General features: G+C 43.9%; 1 protein-coding gene across 1 annotated transcript; it reads right to left on the reverse strand.

The window, feature by feature from the left end:
* Positions 1-266: 266 nt before the first annotated feature.
* Positions 267-21,142, reverse strand: trhr2 (thyrotropin releasing hormone receptor 2). The gene is made up of 6 exons (XM_056416644.1): positions 21,063-21,142; positions 18,005-18,672; positions 11,088-11,220; positions 7,742-7,893; positions 6,634-6,757; positions 267-1,362 (listed from the first exon to the last, which is right to left on the reverse strand). Exons 2-6 carry the CDS (start codon positions 18,385-18,387, stop codon positions 784-786), a joined length of 1,371 nt encoding a protein of 456 aa, XP_056272619.1. The 5' UTR covers positions 18,388-18,672; positions 21,063-21,142; the 3' UTR covers positions 267-783.
* Between the last annotated feature and the right edge of the window lie 937 nt (positions 21,143-22,079).

The raw sequence follows: 22,079 nt of genomic DNA on the forward strand, positions 1-22,079 counted from the left end.
CAGCCTGCTTCAAGGCCTCCACCATCATCCCGTCCCAAAAACCCAAGATGCAGGACTCACGGCCACAGGCCAGTCGCCCTGACCTCCTGTAGTAAAACACCATCAAAAGAAATGTCTATATATGGTTCGTCCATTTATAAAAAGCAAATAAACACCAGTCAGTGTGTCCGTGTTTTCCACACTCATTAAAGCAGAATACGTGTTAACACCTAACAGGTTAGCAGGAATTAGCCGAGATACAGATGACCAAACTAGACACACTTAGTTCTTTTTAATGAGACTATATACAGAGATATAAATAAATGAACAGGGTGTATCATGATGATAACTAAATGATGATTCTAAATTCCTTCAGTTTTGGAGTATTATTGATATATTGATGATATATGTTGAGGATTTTATATATCACGAAATATTCTAATCTATATTTGTTGCGTTTAGTCAAATAAAAGATTTTCAGTCTGAAAACTGTTGGCTCCCCCTGGACACACCTGTATTGTACATGTATTTATAATTACAATACCACAATCATTTCGTCAAAATCATTAAAAATCCATTCCCAGTTTTTAAGGGTCATAAAATACGACAAAAATGTAAAAGCTTTTGGTGACGCAATGTCTACATTATATATATATGTATATATATTTATGTATATATATACATGTATATATTTGTAATGACCGAAAATGGATTTTGCCCATGAGCAATTTACTGGATGGAAACCGATCAATATAATAGTTTTTTTTAAGTGGTGCTGACAAATATATCCTACAATGTAGCAATTCATAAGTTTACATGCTCCCCAACTGTCGTAAGTCTGTCTGCAGAATGAACCGTCGTATCTTTTAATGAAGTCAGAACCACCTCCTCGTCACTAGATGGCGTCGTCTCAGCTGGACCCAAACCGAAGCTCGTCGCTGGGTCGATGTCGGTGGGATGGTCTGCTTTCTTGCCATTGGCTGCTTCGGTCTCCTGATGACCACTCCCATTCTGCTTTGTCGTCATATCCGTGGCAGTATTCAAAAGGTCTCTCCTTACATTTTCATTGGTTCCATTGCTATTGGAGGCTCGGGGGTCTCGGATGCTGCCGAAGCCCGTCTGAGCCATCGACAGCGTTCTCTGATTTCCCTCTGGCCGTTGGCAGTGGTAAAGCCCGTGAAAAGCAGAGCGAAACTTCTGAGACATGGCGTTGTATATCACAGGGTTTATAGCGCTGTTGGCGTAGATGCACGTCCGACAGAACAGGAGGAACCAGGCATCCAGATAGGGCGTGGACACAAAAGAGTTGATCAGAACTAGAGTCCGGTAGGGCATCCACAGTAGAGCGAATAGGATCACCACGACTGCCAGCATCTTTGTCACCTGTAGGAAATAAAGGGAGATACAGTCCGTTGAAACCCCATCAAACAGACGTGATAGTAGTTATTGTGTAAATAAAGCCTCTGAGGCTGGGTTGCACCAAACTAGCATGTTTACAATGTTTACTGAGGTAATAAATCAAGTGAAAAGTTGTTTTCTCGTCGACCAGAGTCGCCCCCTAGTGGACATTAGAGATAATTTTAAGTTTCAAAAAGCTTTGGCATCGGCTTCACTCGGCAGAATCGAAACAATAAAAGTGAGCCATGGAGTAGCAGCTGAGAGTGATGCAGCAGTGTGTGTAGGTGTGTCTGTTACCATGACACACCACAAACAGTTATTTATAGTTGTAGATGGGGAATCGGAAATGCACTCAAAGTGTGTAAGAGTAGTTCAATATCGGGTCGCATCAGCAGGGCCACGGCAGGGGGTATCAGACCCAGCCAGGTCCAATGGACCGTATAAGACATCACAAGGACTCCGGGGAGGAAGCAGAGTTAGTAATGTGTGATGGAGAGATGTAAAGTCATCCATAAGGAGAGAGAGGAGAGGAGAGAGGTGCTCAGTGTATCCTAAACATCCATAAGGAGAGAGAGGTGCTCAGTGTATCCTAAGCGTCCATAAGGAGAGAGGAGAGGAGAGAGGAGCTCAGTGTATCCTAAGTGTCCATAAGGAGAGAGAGAAGAGGAGAGAGGAGCTCAGTGTATCCTAAACGTCCATAAGGAGAGAAGAGAGGAGAGAGGTGCTCAGTGTATCCTAAACATCCATAAGGAGAGAGGAGAGAGAGGTGCTCAGTGTATCCTAAGCGTCCATAAGGAGAGAGAAGAGGAGAGAGGAGCTCAGTGTATCCTAAGCGTCCATAAGGAGAGAGGAGAGGAGAGGAGCTCAGTGTATCCTAAGCGTCCATAAGGAGAGAGGAGCTCAGTGTATCCTAAGCGTCCAAAAGGAGAGAGGAGAGGAGAGGTGCTCAGTGTATCCTAAGCGTCCAAAAGGAGAGAGGAGAGGAGAGAGGAGCTCAGTGTATCCTAAGCGTCCATAAGGAGAGGAGAGGAGCTCAGTGTATCCTAAGCGTCCATAAGGAGAGAGGAGAGGAGAGAGGAGCTCAGTGTATCCTAAGCGTCCATAAGGAGAGAGGAGAGGAGAGAGGAGCTCAGTGTATCCTAAGCGTCCATAAGGAGAGAGGAGGAGAGAGGAGCTCAGTGTATCCTAAGCGTCCATAAGGAGAGAGGAGAGGAGCTCAGTGTATCCTAAGCGTCCAAAAGGAGAGAGGAGAGGAGAGGTGCTCAGTGTATCCTAAGCATCCAAAAGGAGAGAGGAGAGAGGAGCTCAGTGTATCCTAAGCGTCCATAAGGAGAGAGGAGCTCAGTGTATCCTAAGCGTCCCCCTCAGCCTCTCAGCCTCTAGCAGCATCTCTAGGTCTGGACCAGGTGAACCTGGTTCAGGTCTCACTAACAGACCATCAAGAGGAAAGTATTCAGTCGTGAGTGAGAAGTCACCCATCAACGGTCGTATAACGGGAGATAAAAGGTGTTTTGGGAAAGCGTGAGTCACCATGGCTATGGCTGCATGCTTGAAGACCAGGAAAGGTTCTGGAAGAAGATTTCTACGTTTGATCGAGAGAAGAGTTGTTTTTTCAAATTCATAATTTGCAAACAAAACAGAGTCTTTGAAAGAATCAAAAGTTGTCTGTCGTTTATTGCTTTATTTATTGTTCCTCAGTCACGTATCTCAGCGAGCTTTGGAAGGCACTCCAATGAACATCCATTCTTCAACAGTCTCTCAGCCGTACAGAGAGTAACGCCCTCATACGTTATCTTAGAAAACATCTGGTGTGTCTTCTCCCTCTATTTCCTCTCAGTTGAGACATTCCAGCTGGCCTTCCTCGCCCGGGTTGGGAAACGTCTTGCTGAGTCAACTGTTTTTAAGAACGACTTCATTAAATGCATACTTCCTGTTTTCAGTTCAGAGCTATATTATCATCAATACATTTACATATATATTGTTTCATTCATATTTTACCATTACAAGGTCTTCAAGCATGCATCCATAACTTGGCCACCAAAGTATTATGCAGATTAGCACAGATTAGCACACAAACAGAGGTGCACACACACACACATACGCACACATACGCACACGTGACCAATCGCATGATCTTCCTGACTGAGATAATAATAATAATTAGCATATATTAATGGGAATATCAAGTTATTTGGCACCAGCCAAAGTATTGAACAAATTTAAATTTTGACCTGATGCAAAATGAAAAGTCAGGACAAAGTGAAATCCATCTTGAGGAGAACGTTAATGTCTAGGGTTGGGGACCGAAATCCGGTGCCAATACAGTTCCTATACAACCGGTGCCACCCGGACCGAAACGCAACGCACATTTCGGTGCTTCCTTTCGGTGCCTGAGCCGATTGAAATTGAAAAAAACTATTATTTAGAACTTCTATGGTGACTCCGCCCTGTCAGCAGATTACGATAGCCTATCATATTTAACTTTGAAAGGAGGCGTGCGCCGTGTTTGACTGCCTGCGTGAGCCCGGAGCGATCAGCGTCAGGCTGGGCGCAATGGGGAGACCGTCACCAGTGCCCCTGAACACGTGGAGACCGATGATGACTAGAGCAGCCTGAACTCAGATTAGTACCGTGACGTTGATTGCAAGTCTTGCATTCATAAAAGTAGGCCAACAAATAATAAATTAGCCATTTAGCTACGAGGTACGAACTACGAGCTACGAGCGCGACAATCTGATATCCGTTTTTTGTCAGTGCCGCCTCGAGAACGGCTTTTACAGGGAATATGGCCGAAGAGGTTTTTAATGTCGTCATTGTCAAACGTCGTTTTGTGTTTTTTTTTTTTTTAAGTATCGGTTGAGGCACCGTTTAGGCCCCGGTATCATTTTAAAAGTACCGGTTTTGCACCGGTATCGAAAAGAAAATAAAGACGGTACCCATCCCTATTAATGTCCAGACCAAATTTCACCGCAATTCATTCAATATACGTTATAATATTTCACTGACACCCACACATGTGAAAAGCATTTTTTTAAAGTATGTGTTCTTTAGGGTGAATAACGTTATTTTATTGCACTTCCTGAAGGAGCTGATGGGATTGCGTTTCACTGGAGTGGCGAACGTAGGAAACGGCCGACCGACCAAGAGGTCTAGACGGACAGCGACGACATTCGACCTCAAGTGTCTCAGAAAGGTGTCCCCACCTCTCCAGTGGCTGGTTACTATGGTAACAACTCAGACGTTTGTCTGAACCCCTTCAAGACAGGGGAGGGGCGTAGAGCCAGTCGGGCTGTAAGACTCAAGTGATTAGGCCAATAACACACCTACTCCCCTCGCAGAGTGGATACCAGGTATCATCACGCCAACGCCTCATCGCAGTGAGATAAGGGCTCCGTGTCCGTGCTTTAAGCATTTATTCAATACAAAGGAGGCGGGGAAGAACGCTTTCTAATTATCTCTCCGCTGCCATGAGGAGACAGAAAGCATTGGAGTGACATTTAAGAAAATGCATATTAAGACTGTAATTATGTGGCAGCAGGATACTTGACTACCGGCATGGCAAACACAATCTGATTTTTCTTTTTAGCTTTGCAAACAGCATCCTCTTAGGAAGCACGGATAATTAAAAAAAAAATTCACATTCAGCCTCTGATGCTATTGACTCACCCCGGGAAACAAAGAGCAACGCCTTCCCCGTCGCTCCTCCTCAACATGAGATCACAGACATTAAGAGAGTCTCAGAGATTAAACCTAGACCATCTCACACCACACTGTATTCATATCTAATCATAAAAGTGGCATACACAAGTTTATCAAACTCCCATCAGATTGAGTTTGCCTATCAAAAGAATGAAAGAGCGTGAAGTGCCCATTGAAGAACTGAGAGAGCAAAAACCATCCGCAGTATTAAGAAAACTTCAATGTGAATCCCAAATCGCATTATGCAAATCCTGTGCTCCCAGACGGAGCCTCTTGAACACACACCAGATTAAGATCTTCTCTGTGCTCTCGAGTTCAGTTACACCCAGGCCCGTGTTCCTGCAGAGACACTCACAGAAACAAGCCACCGGCTGCATGGGAAGTTAAACGTGTCATTGTATCCGCTTCAAAACGTTGGTTATTGTGTACCGAGCTGTGAATGGATCGGGCCCAGTCTACATCCGGGACATGGTCCAGCCTTACACCCCGGCCCGCTCACTCCGCTCGGCAACAACCAATCGACTTGTGACTCCGTCACTTCGAGGTAATCACTCGACAAAATCCAGAGTGTTTGCTGTCCTGGCTCCTCATTGGTGGAACGAGCTCCCCACTGACATCAGGACAGCAGGAAGTCTCTTTATCTTCCGCTGGAAACTAAAAACACATTTTTTCCAACTATATCTGGATTAAAACACAGATTAGCACTTCGGTGGCAATGAAATGGCTCTTACCTATGGTATATATGACTCAAAATGTAGGTGCGTTCACTTGCAGCGTGAAAAATGTGCGCTGTGAGAATGAAAGAGCGTATGCCAGCTTATATTTTAAGCGTCATTCTTTTTAAATCATATCAATTATTTAAAACTCAGCGTGAATGCACATACACAATTTTTTTTTCCAGGACTTTTCCAGACCTGGAAAAAATACATTTACAAATTCCATGACTTTTCCAGGTTTACCATGACCGTACGAACCCTGATACATAGGAGTATGGCTTTAAATTACAACTTGTTTTAAAGAATACCATGGACATAAAATCAATCAATCTCCCTTCTAGACTACAAATAAAGTCGACGTAACCCTTCTGAGTGGCTTATGAAGGAAGATGCTTTCAGGTCCAAAAGAGCTTCTGAGAACGTATCCTACATCGGAGAGCAGAGAAGACAAAGCAGCAAACCTGGGTGAGAGAGGGCTATTCTCAGTAAGAAGCTCTTTGGCTGCTCAGCCTGTGTGGAAGAGAAGCCATTAACACCACGATTGCCTTCAGGGTCTTATAACAGCCAGGAAAGAGGCCCAATAAGAGACCACTTTTCTGAGGCAATGGTTAGCAAGGGGGCATCATGACCACGCTGTAAGGAGGGATTCACGGCCTCCATATTCCCAACAGATCACTCACACACACACAGCCGGAGACGTGACCGGGGTCAAATGTGACGAAAGCTATCGCACAGCAATTACTTGATAGATAGGACGAGATGGAACGGCAAGAAAAGAGAGCGCACAAGGGGTTAATAGAAAAAGGGGGGGGGGGGAGTACATGTCGGATGAGGCAGAAACCTGTTTCCTGGAGGAGAGTGCGCTGTTTGGCCGGGCCCGGCGACCTCCCTTCCCCGCCTCCGAGGCTTCCCTGCAGCTCCGGCGCAGTGTGGTGGTGCTGGTGTCACAGCGGTTGGGCAGAGGGCTGGAGGGGGGACACAAGTAGCATGCCGGATGTGTTGGTTTGGTTTCTTGATGAATATTAAGCGGTTAGGAGGTGGAATAATGTAAACATGCACTTTGATTTATTTTTTAACAGGATTTTGAATGCAGGCCACAAATCTTTGACTTAAAACTAACCTTAATATTTCACGTCATAAACACAGTGTATTTCCATCAGTGTCGGCTGGTAAAGGTCATCCATCTTTCATCTGAACTAAGTTTTAAGTAAGAGACATCTTGACTTGTCTCTCGTATGGGTGTAACCCACTGATTGGCTCATGGAGCCAAATCATTTAATTGGCCAATCCAGGACCAGAGTCCTGAAAAATATCCGGGTCAAGGGAGGTCACTTCCTGTTTTGATTGGGTACCAGACAGCGGTCAGGTTTTTTAGGTGGTCAGACGCAGATGACCACCACTTTGTATCAGATGGCGAGCTGCCCACAAGTTGGATCAACATGGATGACTGCCCACTTCATTCACTTTCATTATAAATATGTGTGTGTGTTACTTGATTTATGTTGAAATTTCAGGAAAAACCCTTCAAACTGAACTATTTGATTTGGTGTTTTTTCCCACAAGAATTGAGCTCCGTAGCCGAACCTGGTGACGAGTCCATAGACGTTGGTTAAAATGATTAAAATAGAGCCAAAGGTTACAATGGGTCATTATCCAAAACCACTGGAGCCTAAAACCACCGAGTCTTTCGTTTCATTTGTCAGATACATGTCCGTTGTAAGATCCTTGCCTCCAGTTTTTATTGCAGGCTTTTTTATATAAATATTCAAGCTCCAAAGGCCAAGTTGACGTAAAATAATACCTAATGACATCATCAAGGTTATTCTCTCATTCAGTGCCACAAAAGACATTGTACAACTTTTATGATGAATAAACTGATATATTACATGCATGGAATTGGTAGAGACCCCTTATTAATGAACACATTGACGTATTTATATACTAAGTACCTGAGGTAGAGAACCCGCGCGATCAAGCCATACAGCACGATGGCGAGAAGCAGCGGTATGACATAGAAAATGGCAAAGTCGATGAGGTAGATAGGCAGGTAGAGCTCCCGTTTCACTTTGTAGCCGCACTGCACGTGTCCGTCCTGGCTGACCTGGATGGAAACACAGTTATCACAGGACACGGTTCTAGATAGATAGATAGATGATAGATATATACTTTATTAATCCCCAAGGGGGAATTTGTCGTGACAGTAGCAGCAACACACAAGAATAAAAACAAAACACAAAATATAAGAACAGGGATGAAAGATATAGAAGTATACAAGTAAAATAAAAGTAAAATACAAAACAAAATATATATGTAAATATACAACACACATGCATACACAACACACAACAACACTGACAAATCAAATACAAAAATATTAAATATAGACAGAGTGCAAAAAGCAAAGTGTGTGTATGAGTGCAGAGCAAATGAAATGAAATGTATGTGTGTAGTGCAAACAAATGAGATGTGTGAAGTGCAGATCAACATAGTGTAAGTATTCAGTTATTGTTGTAGTTATTGCACTATGATCTGGCAAGAGGTGATCTGTTGTAGAGCCTCATAGCCGTCGGCAGGAATGTTCTCCTGTATCTGTCCTTGTGGCAGCGGAGCGTGAGGAGACGTCTGGAGAAAGTCCTCCTCGGTCCCTGTAGGAGGTGGTGGAGAGGGTGGTCCGGGTTGTCCAATATGGACACAAGTTTCTTCAACGTCCTCCTCTCCACCACCTGTTCCAGGTGCTCCAGCTGGCAGCCGATGATGGAGCCAGCCTTCCCAACCAGTTTGTTGAGACGGCTGGTGTCACCGGCTCCGATGCTGCTCCCCCAGCAGACAATGGCAAAGTGCAGTACACTGGCCACGCCCACTGGGAGAACATCTCCAGCATCTTGCTGCACACGTTGAAGGATCGAAGCTTTCTCAGGAAAAAGAGTCGACTCATCCCCTTCTTGTACACAGCGTTGATGTTGGCCTTCCAGTTCAGTCGGCTGTCGATGGAGACGCCCAGGTACTTGTACTCCTCCACCATGTCCACGTCCACTCCCAGGACACTCAGAGGTGGAGGAGCTGTCGCCTTCCTCCTGAAGTCCACCACCATCTCTCTGGTCTTGGCCACGTTCAGCCACAGGTGATTCTCATCGGCCCACTTTACAAAGTCACTCACCACTGCCATGTACTCCTCCTCCCGTCCATCCCTAATACACCCGACCACTGCAGAGTCATCAGAGTACTTCTGCAGATGGCATGACTCCGTGTTGTACTGGAAGTCACTGGTGTACAGGGTGAAGAGGAAGGGAGACAGAACAGTTCCCTGTGGGGCTCCAACATCACTGACCACCGTTCCAGACAGCACACGGCCCATTCTGACAAACTGTGGTCTGCCTATGAGGTAGTCAGTGATCCAGGAGATGGTGGACGCATCCACACCGACCACCCGCAGCTTCTCACTCAGCAGCAGGCCAGTAGCTCTGGGCAGAGATGCACAATGCATCATACGAATCTTTCACATCTCAACACAATGATGCTACTCTCACAAATGGCACGAAGCTCTTAAAAAGCTTTTCACATTCCCCCTGCAGTTGAACCAGCCAAAAGAGGTTTGGTAATCACAATATATATATATATATATATTTTATTCCACATACAAACTTCTGCGACAGGGTGCACAAGGATAAATGGACTAGGACTAGCACAGCCTGGAATTGAACCAGCAACCCTCTGACTGAAAGACAGACCTGCTAAGCACTAACCTGCAGTCACCCTATACTGTATAAACATACATATATGATATGATATGATATTCCTTTATTCGTCCCACAGTGGGGAAATTTCAAAAATATAGATGTGGGCACAGGCCGAGGAGGTGGAGTAGCAGACATCTTTGAATAAACCCAAATTAAACTACAACTCATTTGAAAGCCTTGTTCTTAGTCTTTCTTCCAACCTGGAAAACATTACAGCCAATTCTATTTGTTATATTGTACTTGTCTCCAGGTTCATATTCAGAATTTATATCTGAATTTTCAGAATTTATATCAAGTTTAGTCCTTAAAACTGGTAAAGTTATTATTGTAGGAGATTTTAATATCCATGTGGATGTTGATAATGATTGCCTTAGTGCTGCATTCATCTCCTTGTTGGACTCGATTGGCTTCTGCCAGAGAGTACAGAAACCCACTCACAGCTTTGGCCACACGCTTGATCTTGTTCTTACTTATGGCGTTGACATTGAGCATTTGAAGGTCTTCCCACAGAATCCTCTTCTGTCAGACCACAACCTCATAACTTTAGTTTATACTACCGGAGTGTACTCCGTTAGTCAAAAGTTTCTTCACCAGATGTCTACCACGTCTCAATATAACAGAGGACTCCTGGTCTAACTTTAGTCCACGTCCATGTACTGGTCTTGTTAGACCTTAGTCCTGATAGAGGACTCATCTCTGTACTGGTCTTGTTAGACCTTAGTGCTGATAGAGGACTCATCTCTGTACTGGTCTTGTTAGACCTTAGTGCTGATAGAGGACTCATCTCTGTACTGGTCTTGTTAGACCTTAGTGCTGATAGAGGACTCATCTCTGTACTGGTCTTGTTAGACCTTAGTGCTGATAGAGGACTCATCTCTGTACTGGTCTTGTTAGACCTTAGTGCTGATAGAGGACTCATCTCTGTCCTGGTCTTGTTAGACCTTAGTCCTGATAGAGGACTCATCTCTGTACTGGTCTTGTTAGACCTTAGTGATAGAGGACTCATCTCTGTACTGGTCTTGTTAGACCTTAGTGCTGATAGAGGACTCATCTCTGTACTGGTCTTGTTAGACCTTAGTGCTGATAGAGGACTCATCTCTGTACTGGTCTTGTTAGACCTTAGTGCTGCATTCGACACCATTGACCATGACATCCTGTTACAGAGACTGGAGCAGTCGATTGGCATTTCAGGCACCGCACTAAGTTGGTTTAAATCCTATTTATCAAATCGATCTCAGTTTGTATTTGTAAACGATGACGCCTCGATAACCACCAACGTTAGTCACGGAGTTCCACAAGGTTCTGTGCTTGGACCCATTTTATTTACCTGATATATGCTTCCTTTGGGCAATATTATCAGGAAACACTCCATAAGCTTGTCAACCAGCTAGCTAAACCTGAAGCATGTCTAAGAGACTGATCCCGTCTCTGTAATAGGATGTCATGGCCAATGGTGTCCAACGCAGCACTAAGGTCTAACGGAACAAACGACTGCACCATCCCAGATGAAAGCAGTGACAGACTAAATGAAATACAAAATGCAGTGTATTTATCTCACCTGAATGTCCACCAGGAAAAACCACAGCATGCAGTAGACACAGGTGAAGATCCAAACCACGGCAATGATCCGCTTGGCCCGGGACACCGTGCACACCGTCTGGGCCTTCATTGGATGGCAGATAGCTATGTACCTGCATGCAATGAAGAAATAGAGCGTGCAAACATAACCATGGTTGTCAATGTTTTGTTGTTAGAATTTTCATTAGAGCACTGACCAATGTAATGAAAATATAGGAAGAAACTATTTGTACGATTATTTCTACGCCAAGAGAAGAAGAAAGAAGAATGAGGAATCACCTTAATGACTTAGAATAATTTTTTTCAGTGTATTGTGGTTTTTTCTGTATTCATAAGAGAGCATATGAGAAACTAGAATGGGCACTCGGTAGAGCGCATAACTTCGCATATCACAAGATTGGGCATTGAATAATGAACATTTTGGCATTAGTTGCATGCCAATTGGACAAAAATGTATCGTGCTATGGTCAAAAAAAGATGTTGACCTTTCCATGACCTTGACCTTTGACCCGATTGATCCCAAAATCTAATCAAATGGTCCCCGGATAATAACCAATCATCCCACCAAATCTCATGCGATTCAAGAAGATTTTGACCTGTTCATGACCTTTGACCTTGAACTTTGACCCGATCGATCCCAAAATCTAATCAACTGGTCCCCGGATAATAACCAATCATCCCACCAAATTTCATGCGATTCGGTTCAATACTTTTTGAGTTCTGCGAATAACACGCATACAAATAAATGAATAAATACATGGCGATCAAAACATAACCTTCCGCATTTTCAATGCGAAAGTAATAAGATGATGTTTGGAGAGTGAACAAAAGCCACATTTCTCTCTCTCCTTGTATCTTTTCATCTTTTTCATTTTCATTGCATGTTTTTACTTCTGCAACACAGTGGATTATGTGAAAGATCATAAAGGATAATACAAATGAAGCTGAAACAGTTTCATTCATAATCTCTCAGTCTCTCTCTCCCTGTGATAACTCTGTTAGATTATTGTGGGCGTTCACTTTAGTTTAAATGAACCAACCAGATTGTGCACAGTTTCCTGAAGCCAATCACATCGTTGCTGTCAAACTTTTTTTTTAAGTTCTCCTCTGCTGCTGTCAGTTGTCATTACAGCTCAAACAGTTGGGACCCTCTGTTACGGTTTCGAACCTGCCACGGGGTTCGAACCCGCCACCTCTGCGTTCTGTTGCTGGAGTTCCTGTGCGCTATCCACTGCGCCGTCCACACGGCAAGACGTGGATAGTGGGAATTCACTGACAGCCAATGAAATTGCAGTATTATCTACGCTGTCCAATGTCCTGAAAAGCCACGTTTGGACGCTGTTTATCAAGAAAAGTGTTTCCTACTTTGCTATTTTTGGAGTGTCACTTTATCCCAGTGGCAGACAGATTATATCAGTACTTGACTTATTTATTTATAACCTCTACCATCTAAAACACTCAGGCTCATCTGAGCCTTCCTCCCTGGTGACGAGCTGACTGGGCGTTGGCACTGCACACCTGCTCTCAATTACAATCAACTCCAGAGACTACAATAACCCGGTCTTCACTCCTGCTCCTCGCCAGATCATCCCATAGAATCACCTGGCAAGTACCAGTAGACGCTTAGAGCTACATTGTTGCTGTCCGTACTTTGTAGAGCTGTTTTCAGTGCTTTGCTGCATTCCTTCCGACACCTTTTTTCACTCCAGACCTGCCGTGCCACGACCCCCTGCCTGGACTCTGACTACTCTTCCGAATGCCCCTAAGTATATTTTATAGATCTACCTAAATACGTATGCTTAACAACAGCCTGTGAGTTTTATGTATTCAGGTATATTTATATATATATATATATACATCTAATTGCCTTGTTGGACATTAAAACGCCTCGTTAGGCATTAACTCATTCCCTGCCTTCGGAGTACTGCATTTTGGGTTCAAACACCACTCAGTCCTAACACCCTCCTCCACCAAGTCTCCTCAGCATCAGCACTGCTCCTCTTTCATCATATGATTGCAGCAACTCCCTTCTTCACTACCACCACCAGTGTCTGGTGTCCAGGGGGATTTTGAGCACTATTGGACTCCATACTGAATTAGGATAATTCAGTATGGAGTCCAACTCCAATCCCCAAAGACGTTGCACTATTCAAATGTGATACATATGTAATACATTATTGTAAAATTATAATGAAGTCTCTCCTGATTGAAGTGTTTTGTTTAAGTTACACTTTCCATTATTGTCAACATCTTTCCAAGTAGCTGTTATTTATGTCTGGTTTTACTACCTGTCATGCAGCTACTGGTTTACATGTATCTGTCAAACTCCTCGTGGAAGTAAAACACTGTAACTGCCTACACTAACAGTGGCATGAGACAGTTCTCTATCCACCAAACACTATATAAAAAAGGAGAGAATAGACCAAACTGCACAGGACGAGGGCTCTTGCATCTTTTCCTAGCACCAGCATTTGAACCCTGACCACATAACAGACAATGGTGGATCCAGCTCTTGCTGCATGGATGGTCTTCACCGTCTGTACAGATACTGTAGTCCAGCCATCATCAGCCTGTCCCTCTAAGGACAAAAGCCTGGAGAGGACACCCCAGAACTGGGGGACGGTCCAGGGTTGGGCTTCCATCATCTCGGCCATTCCTGTACACCCCGGCACCGAGCTGTACCAGCGAAGTCCACAGCACTGGGTTGGCAAACAGATCCAATGTGGCTTCCCTGACCCAGGAATGTGGAGAGCCTTTATGAACAACAGGTGCCGTGAGGCCCACAACTAAAGGCTATTCGCCATCTTGCCACATGCATCAGCATGATGGTCAACGGCTTCACTATTACACCCTTCCACAGTTCCAAATTGCTTGCAGCAAGGATGTCTATAGCAAAAAAACCATGGAATTTGCCAAAATGAGGATTCGATTGATGAAAATCAGGGTTTTCACGACCCATTAAAATATGAATTCACAGCAAATTACGGAATGGTCAGAAAAAAGTACACACAACTTTAGCCCTGATCTTCCACTCGCCGTTTTAAGGGCATGACAACAAAAGCCCCGAAAATTTCGGAGGCTAAATACAGTGCATCCGGAAAGTATTCACAGCGCTTCATTTTTTCCACATTTTGTTATGTTACAGCCTTATTCCAAAATGGATTAAATTCATTATTTTCCTCAACATTCTACACACAACAACCCATAATGACAAAGTGAAAACAGTTTTTTGCAAATTTGTGCAAATCTGTTAAAAATAAAGAACGAAAACATAACATGTACATAAGTAGTCACAGCCTTTGCCATGACACTCAACATGTAGCTCTGGTGCATCCTGTTTCCACTGATCATCCTTGAGATGTCTGATTGGAGTCCACCTGTGCTAAATTCTGTTGATTGGACATGATTGAGAAAGGCACACACCTGTCTACATAAGGTATCACAGTTGACAGTACATATCAGAGCATAAACCAAGCCATGAAGTTCAAGGAATTATCTATAGACCTCCGAGACAGAATTGTATGGAGGCACAGATCTGGCGAAGGGTACAGAAAGATTTCTGCAGCATTGAAAGTCCCAATGAGCACAGTGGCCTCCATCATCCGGACATGGAAGAAGTTTGGAACCACCAGGACTCTTCCTAGAGCCGCCCAGCCAGACTGAGCGATCGGGGGAGAAGGGCCTTAGTCAGGGAGGTGACCAGGAACCCGATGGTCACTCTGACAGAGCTCCAGCGTTGTTCTATGAAGAGAGGAGAACCTTCCAGAAGGACAACCATCTCTGCAGCACTCCACAAATCAGGCCTGTTTGGTAGAGTGGCCAGACGGAAGCCACTCCTCAGTAGAAAGCACATGACAGCCCGCCGAGAGTTTGCAAAAAAGCACCTGAAGGACTCTCAGACCATGAGAAACCAAATTCTCTGGTCTGATGAAACAAAGATTGAACTCTTTGGCCTGAATGCCAAGCGTCATGTCTAGAGGAAACCAGGCACTGCTCATCACCTGGCCAATACCATCCCTACAGTGAAGCATGGTGGTGGCAGCATCATGCTGTGGGGATGTTTTTCAGTGGGAGGAACTGGGAGACGAGTCAGGATTGTGGGAAAGATGAATGCAGCAATGTACAGAGACATCCTCGATGAAAACATGCTCCAAAGCACTCTGGACCTCAGACTGGGGCGACGGTTCATCTTCCAACAGGACAACGCCCCGAAGCACACAGCCGAGATAACAAAGGAGTGGCTTCGGGACAACTCTGTGAATGTCCTGGAGTGGCCCAGCCAGAGCCCTGACTTGAACCCGATTGAACATTTCTGGAGAGATCTGAAAATGGCTGTGCACCGACGCTCCCCATCCAACCTGATGGAACTTGAGAGGTTCTGCAAAGAAGAATGGGAGAAACTGCCCAGAAATAGGTGTGCCACGCTTGTGGAATCAGACCCAAGAAGACTTGAGGCTGTAATTGCTGCCAAAGGTGCTTCAACAAAGTATTGAGCAAAGGCTGTGAATACTTATGTACATGTTATTTTTTCGTTCTTTATTTTTAATAAATGTGTAAAAATTTGCAAAAAACAGTTTTCACTTTGTCATTATGGGTTGTTGTGTGTAGAATGTTGAGGAAAATAATGAATTTAATCCATTTTGGAATAAGGCTGTAACATAACAAAATGTGGAAAAAGTGAAGCGCTGTGAATACTTTCCGGATGCACTGTATGTGACCCATCAGGAGGCTACAGCCAATGAGAATGCAAAACACGTGTTGGCAGGAACTTAGGGGAGGGTTCATTCAAACTGAGGAAATTTGACAATAACAGCAACATTTAGAGCACTCTATTTTCGAAAATGATCAAATGTTTTGTTTTATCACGATCTGTGATAAGAAAATGTGCAACGTTGCGTTACATCAAATTAATTTATATTCACATTTTGAATGTTCCGAAGAATTGTTTATTCATCTAGCACATGATCAGACACCAAGATCAACCGGACTGCGTGGTATAGTCCATTCTCTGGAATTAGCCAGGACGACGAGGTCTTTGAGATACTGATGCCACCGACATTGAGGCACTGCTTCCAATGTCTCCCATTTCCCGTGTGGAGATCAGCGAGGGAGAACATGGAAATGGCCGAGCCAGTCATGGGGTCCATGAACGCGTCGCCTGCTTTGTGAACATAGCAGCTGACAGGATGAAGGAGACTTTGCTGACAACTAAAAGGCAAAGTCTAGCAATCATATACAGTTCGGGCCAAATTCACTCAGAAACCATGGGACGCAGGGTAATTTTGAGAAGGGAGGGGCATATGCTCTTTGAAATGTGTGAAATGTCTTTACTGCAATATAACTGTGCCACTAGTAGAGTAAGCAGTCACATTGGGTGTGATATATAAACATATTTAAAGTCTCTCACAGTTTATTTGGGAAATCTTTGCAAGTAAAGTACAATTTGTTGTAGGTGAAGCAGATTTGGGGGCGGATCTCGCTCTGGATTGCTGCCACCTGGATCCAACGAAGGTGGAAGGACTCTCAGTTTAGACGAAGCTACTTCCTTGAGAACAGATCGAATTAAAAACTATAAAGATTGTCCAGAGTAACTGGGGAATACATGTTATTACTTTATTTTAAAGTTTGATTGTTTCAAGATAACAAAATAAATCCCATTAACCTCCATTGTATTGGTGCGAAGGAAGACATTTTAGATACAGGTGTAATTAAAACGTAGATAAGTAAACCCAAAACTATCTGCATGGACGGATACTACAATGGAGGTTAACTGCAGATAATTAGGAAGACATGTAGTTTGTTTGTAATTTGGGTGGTGTTATTTGCATCATTTGCAATGGTTGAGCACCAAAGGCCATCATATGATGCCCCTATCAGCAGGACATCATGTGTCTGCGCCGTCAACACCATTACAAGTTAACTTTGAAAACACTTATTAGGTTTCGGAAAAAGAACATGTCGTTTCGGGGGAACTTGCTGACTGTTGCTGATGTCCTTCTTGGGAGGACAGTCTCCAGAGGGGACACACATGGGGCTATATGCAACACAGATGTGACCAATTATTTTAGCTAAGACTTTGATATTCGACCTGCAAAAAGCATCAAAAAAGTTAAGTTCTTGAACAGAAGCTGTCAACAATGTGTCGGCAGTGGCCGAGACCATTGGTTTGCATCAGATGACATCACCGACCACCACATTGTGTACCTTTGTTTACATGTAGATTACAGACACGTGCACAGACATGTTGGGGGAGGGGCTCAAACCAAAAAAAATGGCACCCATCGCCAAAATGAGTTATCTATTGATCACTGTAACTTGAAGTTAGCAAGTAATTGGTTGCTACGCAACACCTGAAACACATTGTGTCATAAGACATGAGAGCTGAACACAATGACATCTTTTCTATTAACAATTACAATTTATTTTCATTTACAAAATGATAGGAGTGAAAAATGCCATATAATAAACGTGCGAGGAGGAGGAGGGAGGGGCAGGGCACGAGGAGGAGGAGGGAGGGGGGGGGGCTTGTGAGCGTGGAGCATGTCGGGGTGAAATTATCCCAAGAACTCAAATAAACACCCCGTCAGATATCAAAACACATTTGGGGGGGATTTGGTGACAGAGAGTAATTAGTATTCTTAAATACTTATTAATGAAGAAAAAGGTCTCCAGCAGAAAGGGCACTTTTCTCATCCAGGGCAAAAGGGGAGGAGCTTGATTCCCACTAGGGGGCTATCTGTGCACGTGCCTGATGTAAAACATAAGTTACATACTGTCCTCTGTGACCTCTGCAACAAAAAAAGACAAAGCATTCTCCTGTACAAGTTTTAAAAAACGGCAATACCAAAAAACAGGACGATCTCGAACGGTCGTTGCCGGCTGTTTGTCGGCGCTCACCTCTCCACGGTGAAGGCGGTGATGGAGCAGGAGGACACGTTGATGCCCAGGTACTGAAGGTAGGTGATGCCCAGACAGCCGGCATGGCCGAACACCCACGTGCCCGTCAGACCGTCCGACACGTTGGGCAGCCCCGCCGCCACCAGCACCGTCAGGTCGGCGACGGCCAGGCTGACCAGATAGCAGTTGGTGGGCGTTCGCATGTGACGGGCGGTGAGGACCACGAGGACCACCATGATGTTCCCGACGATGCCCGCGGCGCACACCAGCAGGACCAGGAACACCGACACCGCCTGGTACTCCAACGATTCGGAGACGGCGTCGCTCGGACTCAGAGAGATGTTGGTCGGGGTGTCGATCCGAGAGCTCCCGTTGTCCGTCATGTCTGCTCGCGGTTTGTCTTTTTATATATACACCCCAAATGTTAGTCAATCGCTCTGAAACGTCGCCATGGCACGTTTCCTTCTCTCGAGCATTAACTCTTCTGTAAAGGCAGCATTGTATTGACTGTTGAATTGAGTTATCACTTTTGAAAGAAGTAACAGATGTGAACTTGCTTTTTACTTTAATTTCTGCTTTGTTTCACCTTCACCTCTCTATCCATTTAACTAATGAAGAATGAGAAGAATAACACGGTGAATGAGATCTCAGGACTTCCCCTCAGTCACCTAGGAAGAGAAAGAGAGTTCAATTAATTGGACAAAAGGGGAATTGAATGGACAATAACCTTTGAATTGCCCTTGGATTTTTTTCATGCCAATGTCAAACACTCTTTCCCAGGATATCTCTACCTCTGGGTAGAGGGTGGGGGGTGGGGGGGTGAACAAAGCCAGCGGGTGGTGGCAAATGGCAATGAGATGCAGTGGTAGCACGTAAGATAGAGATCAGCAGTGAGTTCAGGTTTCTCTGGACATGTTTCGAGATGATGAGATATCTCGTGAACAAAGGCTGCGAGAGCAAAGATCAAAGGTTTCATCCAACTCAAAACCCAACTGGACTTCAACCAACTGTATGAACCAGAACTCATCACGTAACAGACCGTCACCAACGACCTCCTCCTCTCCTCTGATGACCACTCCTTCAACATCCTCATCCTACTGGACCTCAGTGACGCCTTTGACACCATCAACCACTCCATCCTCCTCTTCCTCACCCCCTCATCCTACTGGACCTCAGTGACGCCTTTGACACCATCAACCACTCCATCCTCCTCTTCCTCACCCCCTCATCCTACTGGACCTCAGTGATGCCTTTGACACCATCAACCACTCCATCCTCCTCTTCCTCACCCCCTCATCCTACTGGACCTCAGTGATGCCTTTGACACCATCAACCACTCCATCCTCCTCTTCCTCAACATCCTCATCCTACTGGACCTCAGTGACCCTTCTGATACCATCAGCCACTCCATCCTCCTCTTCCTCAACATCCTCATCCTACTGGACCTCAGTGACGCCTTTGACACCATCAACCACTCCATCCTCCTCTTCCTCAACATCCTCATCCTACTGGACCTCAGTGACGCCTTTGACACCGTCAACCACTCCACCCTCCTCTCCCGTCTTGAGTCCTCCCTCCACATTATTGGCACAGCCCTCTCGTGGTTCCAGTCTCTCTGACCGCCAACAGTTCATTATCATCAATAAATTAAACTTGGACACAGTCCATCAAGGTGTCCCCTCCTCTTCATCCTCTAATTGCTCTCCCTTGGCAACATCTTAAGCCACCATGGCCACACACCGCTTTACATCTCCACCAAATCCATCACACTCACTACCGACTCCACCATCAACTGCCTCACAGATAGAAAGACCTTGATGCAAGACATCTTCCTTAAACTCAACATCGACAAATCTGAACTCCTCATCATCGGCCCCAAGTCATCAAACCATAATTGCAGCATAACTTGTCCCTCTTCATCGATGGCACCTCTGTTCCTGCTTCCACTCACATCTGTAACCTTGGTGTCATCTTTGATCCGACCGTCTCCTTTGAGCGCCACGTCAAGCACATCACAGAAACCACCGTCGTCGAGCTTAAAAAAGCATCGCCCGTCTAAGGCCCGACCGCTCCTCTTCAGCTGCTGAAACACTCATCCTCGTCTTCATCCCCTGTCGACTGGACTACTGCAACAGCATCCTGCCTCCCCAGGCCCACTCAATGCTCAGGAAATGTATTCAAATATACAGGACTGTCTCAGAAAATTAGAATATTGTGATAAAGTTCTTTATTTTCTGTAATGCAATTAAAAAAACAAAAATGTCATGCATTCTGGATTCATTACAAATCAACTGAAATATTGCAAGCCTTTTATTCTTTTAATATTGCTGATTATGGCTTACAGCTTAAGAAAACTCTAAAATCCTATCTCATAAAATTTTAATATTTCCTCAGACCAAGTTAAAAAAGATTTATAACAGCTGAGTGTTTGTCAAGGCTCAGGAAACCCTTGCAGGTGTTTCGAGTTAATTAGACAATTCAAGTGATTTGTTTAATACCCTACTAGTATACTTTTTCATGATATTCTAATATTTAGAGATAGGATATTTGAGTTTTCTTAAGCTGTAAGCCATAATCAGCTATATTAAAAGAATAAAAGGCTTGCAATATTTCAGTTGATTTGTAATGAATCCAGAATGCATGACATTTTTGTTTTTTTAATTGCATTACAGAAAATAAAGAACTTCATCACAATATTCTAATTTTCTGAGACAGTCCTGTATATAAATATAGTTGAAGAAAATATGTTTGATATATGACAATATGGGAGGAGTGCCATGAAACCAGAGGAGGAATAAGCAACGTAAGTGTTCACATATGAATAGAATGAAATCAGAATGGATGTGTGACAACAACTTGTTCTTCACGTTCAGTTGTTCCCAGATGTGAAATATTACACATCCTTTTACTCGTGGGCTAACGGAGTGGATGGCCTGTGTGTCAGTATGGCTTTAGTTTATGAGGAAATAAGCAATTAGGATTTTTTTTTAAAGAAGATAGAACTGGTTGTAAACATGTTTCTGGTTTATTTGCAGGTGGAAAAAAGATATAGAATTACCTTTTCTTCATGTCAGCTTCGTCCTGGATTTTCTTCAAGCCTCTTTCTCTCTTCATAAATTAAAAATGTCTTATTTGTCCCCCTCCAGTATTTATGGTGTCAGTCGCGGGTTAACCAGGTGGTCCGCGTGGCCATGCAGTTGTCTCCATGCCGGCCAACAGCCCGCACACGCGCACCCCAGCTACGTCACACTCACACAGATTAACGACGGAAGCAGAACTCGTACCTTCAAAATAAAAGCGCGATGTTTATTTTATTTATTTTTTTAATGAGTGGTTAGCTGACTTTCACTTGGTGCAACTTTATTTAAACAAGACAATATTTCATGTTATATATTATTTAAAGTGCGGGTATATGTTTAGCTAGCTAGATGAAGCATTAAGTTGTTACATTTGAAGTATTTACTTGAGCACTCCGCGCTTTATAACTCCACTTCTAAATGACTGTAAATCTGCTGCCGACCCGCCTTTAAAGATTTATGTATTGATACACATAAAATTGGTACACATAAATGTGGCTGCCGTTCTATTAATTCTGCGACGTTGATTTTAATGGGAATATCCGTTCTCTTACATTATTATTTCCATAAATCTGTTGAATCCAGAAGTCTTGTTTTTGCACCAATACAAAAGTCAAAACAGATGCTACAGGCTTTTATAATGACATATGTTTAATCTTTCTGTATTAAATAGGAGAGCAACAACCGTGGGGTTTTTTGGACATATAAATAATAATTAAAGAGAACGGATATACCCACTAAAATCAATTTAGCAGAATTAATAGAACGGGGTTTTTTGGACATATAAATAATAATTAAAGAGAACGGATCTACCCACTAAAATCAACTTAGCAGAATTAATAGAACGGCAGGCGCATGTGTACCAATTGTATGTGTAATTGCACATTACTAATATGCCTGACCTTTGACATTACGGTGATAAGGAAAAAAATCAACACAAAAATAGAAAAAAAACTTTTCACAGGGAAAAAAGTAAAGACACCTTCAGGAGGGCAACA

The sequence above is a fragment of the Pseudoliparis swirei genome, chromosome 6 (assembly GCF_029220125.1).
Source record: "Pseudoliparis swirei isolate HS2019 ecotype Mariana Trench chromosome 6, NWPU_hadal_v1, whole genome shotgun sequence".
NCBI lineage: Eukaryota > Metazoa > Chordata > Actinopteri > Perciformes > Liparidae > Pseudoliparis > Pseudoliparis swirei.